The 2,183-nt window shown below is 44.7% G+C and overlaps 1 protein-coding gene across 1 annotated transcript; it reads left to right on the top strand.

Moving 5' to 3' along the window:
• Positions 1-337: 337 nt before the first annotated feature.
• LOC102408702 (membrane-spanning 4-domains subfamily A member 8) lies at positions 338-1,370 on the top strand. Its single transcript, XM_044942473.1, has one exon. The coding sequence runs from the start codon at positions 454-456 to the stop codon at positions 1,195-1,197; it is 744 nt and encodes a 247-aa protein (XP_044798408.1). The 5' UTR covers positions 338-453; the 3' UTR covers positions 1,198-1,370.
• The last annotated feature ends 813 nt before the right edge of the window (positions 1,371-2,183 follow it).

Genomic DNA, 2,183 nt, shown 5'->3' with positions numbered 1-2,183 from the left:
GGAGATCCAACCAGTCATCCTAAAGGAAATCAACCCTGAATATTCATTGGAAGAACTGATGCTGAAGCTGAAGCTCCAATATTTTGGCCACCTGATATGAAGAGCCAACTCACTGGAAAAGACCATGATGCTGGGAAAGACTGAGGGACAGAGGAGAAGGGGGTGACAGAGGATGAGATGGTTGAGTCCATCCCTGACTCAATGGACATGAGTTTGAGCAAACTCCAGGAGATAGTGAAGGACAGGGAAACCTGGCGTGCTGTAGTCCATGGGGTCACGAAGAGTTGGACACAACTTTGGCGACTGAACTACAACGACAAATAAGGGCATTACCATAAGATCAACAATATCTCTGAAATCAGAAAGTGGTGGAAAAACAAGCTACCTACAGCAAAGAACTGGGAATAGACAGAAGGAAGTGAGAGAGACTTCGCCGCTGGCAGAGCAAACAGCATGAATCCAACAACTTCAGCAGGCCCCATGGCCAACTCTGTGTTTGTAGTGACACCCCCAAATGGGTATACAGTGTTCCCTGGGGGTGTGTCTCAGGTGCCCATATATCCAAACCAGTCCCAAGTCCATGTAATTCACGGGAACCCACCATCTGTGAGTCAGCAACCCATCGAGAGAACCCTAAAAGAAGGCAAAGCCTTAGGGGCCATCCAGATCCTGATCGGCCTGATTCACCTCGGCCTCGGTTCCGTCATGGGGACTGTCCTTGTGGGGAACTATACTGCTGTTTCATTCTACGGAGGCTTTCCCTTCTGGGGAGGCATCTGGTTCATCATTTCAGGATCCCTCTCGGTGTTGGCAGAAAAGCACTCACGATCTTCTTCTTGTCTGCTGAATAGCAGCGTGGGCTTGAACATCGTCAGTGCAATCTTCTCCTTGGTTGGAATCACACTCTTCATCGTAGAGTTAATTATCAACACTCCCTACATCTATCCTGTGTATGATCCTCACTTTCCCACCTGGGGCAGGGTCCCTGGAATGGCCATTTCTGGTTTGCTGCTCATCTTCTGCCTCCTGGAGGTGTTCATTACAAGTCTATCTGCCCACTTTGGCTGCCAGCTGACCTGCTACCAAACCAACAGTGTGGGCGTGGTCATCCCAAATGTCTATGTGACAAACCCAGCGGTCATCCCAGAACCAGAGAACTCACCACCAAATTATTCTGAGGTCCCGGGTGACAAATAAGCAAACCCAAATGTTCTAGAAGCATTTTTCACTGGAACCCAAAAGAATACCCTCCCCTGATTGGGCTCCTGAAACCAGATTCTTCCTTCCCTGACAATCTAAAGGAAATATCTCTCCAATGGTGTGCATTCCTGGACTTCATTCCATTCAGCCTGGTAGTTGTTCTGTTCTTTCAAAGAGTAGACAGGAATTTAAAATGGATTTTAACAAGAAAAGGTCCTCCCTAGGGCATACATGCATGGGTGCCTTTGTGCCACACCTGTCTAGACAACCCTACCTTCATTCTTTCAATTATTCATTCATTTAATAAAAATGCACTGAGAAAAAAAAAAAAAACAACCCAATATCTCAAAGAGGTCCCCTGCTAGTCAACATCGTGCTGGAGGCATTAGGCAAAGCAGTGAGAGAAAATAAACCAATTTGAGGTGTAAGAGGACTTCCCTGCTGGTCCCGTGGTTAAGAATCCATCTGCCAATTCAGAGCACATGGGTTCAGTTGCTGGGCTGGGCAGATTGCACACGCTGAGGAGCAGCTAAGCCCATTCACCACAGCTGCTGAGCCTGTGATTCAGAGCCATCAGGCATAAGAACAGGGGAGAAAAAGAGCAAATGTATCCTTCATAGGTGATATGACTGTGCACCTAGAAAGCCCTAAAAGTATTTTATATTTGTCTTCATTGTTATCACTTCTGGAGTTATTCATTTCTTGATATAAATCCAAATTTTTACCTGGTATCATATACTTCCTGCCTGAAAAACTTCCCTTAATGTTTCTAATAGCACAAGAATTGATTCTTGGCTTTTGTTTTTCTAAAAACATCTGTATTTTTGCCTTAATTTTTGAAAGATATTTTCACTGGGTATAGCCTTTTGAGTTGACAGTATTTTTTCTTTCAGCTCTTTAAAGATACAATTCTTATCTCTGTTCCTCTGAGTGTAATGTATTTTTTTCCTCTGGCTGCCTTCAAGATTTTTCACTTTATCTTT

Source organism: Bubalus bubalis, chromosome 4 (genome assembly GCF_019923935.1).
Source record: "Bubalus bubalis isolate 160015118507 breed Murrah chromosome 4, NDDB_SH_1, whole genome shotgun sequence".
NCBI classification, from domain to species: Eukaryota; Metazoa; Chordata; class Mammalia; order Artiodactyla; family Bovidae; genus Bubalus; species Bubalus bubalis.
This window is presented reverse-complemented; position numbering and strand designations above follow the sequence as displayed.

Coding starts and splice junctions, on each gene's coding strand:
- LOC102408702 (XM_044942473.1), top strand. CDS start 454: ATGAATCCAACAACTTCAGCAGGCCCCATGGCCAACTCTGTGTTTGTA.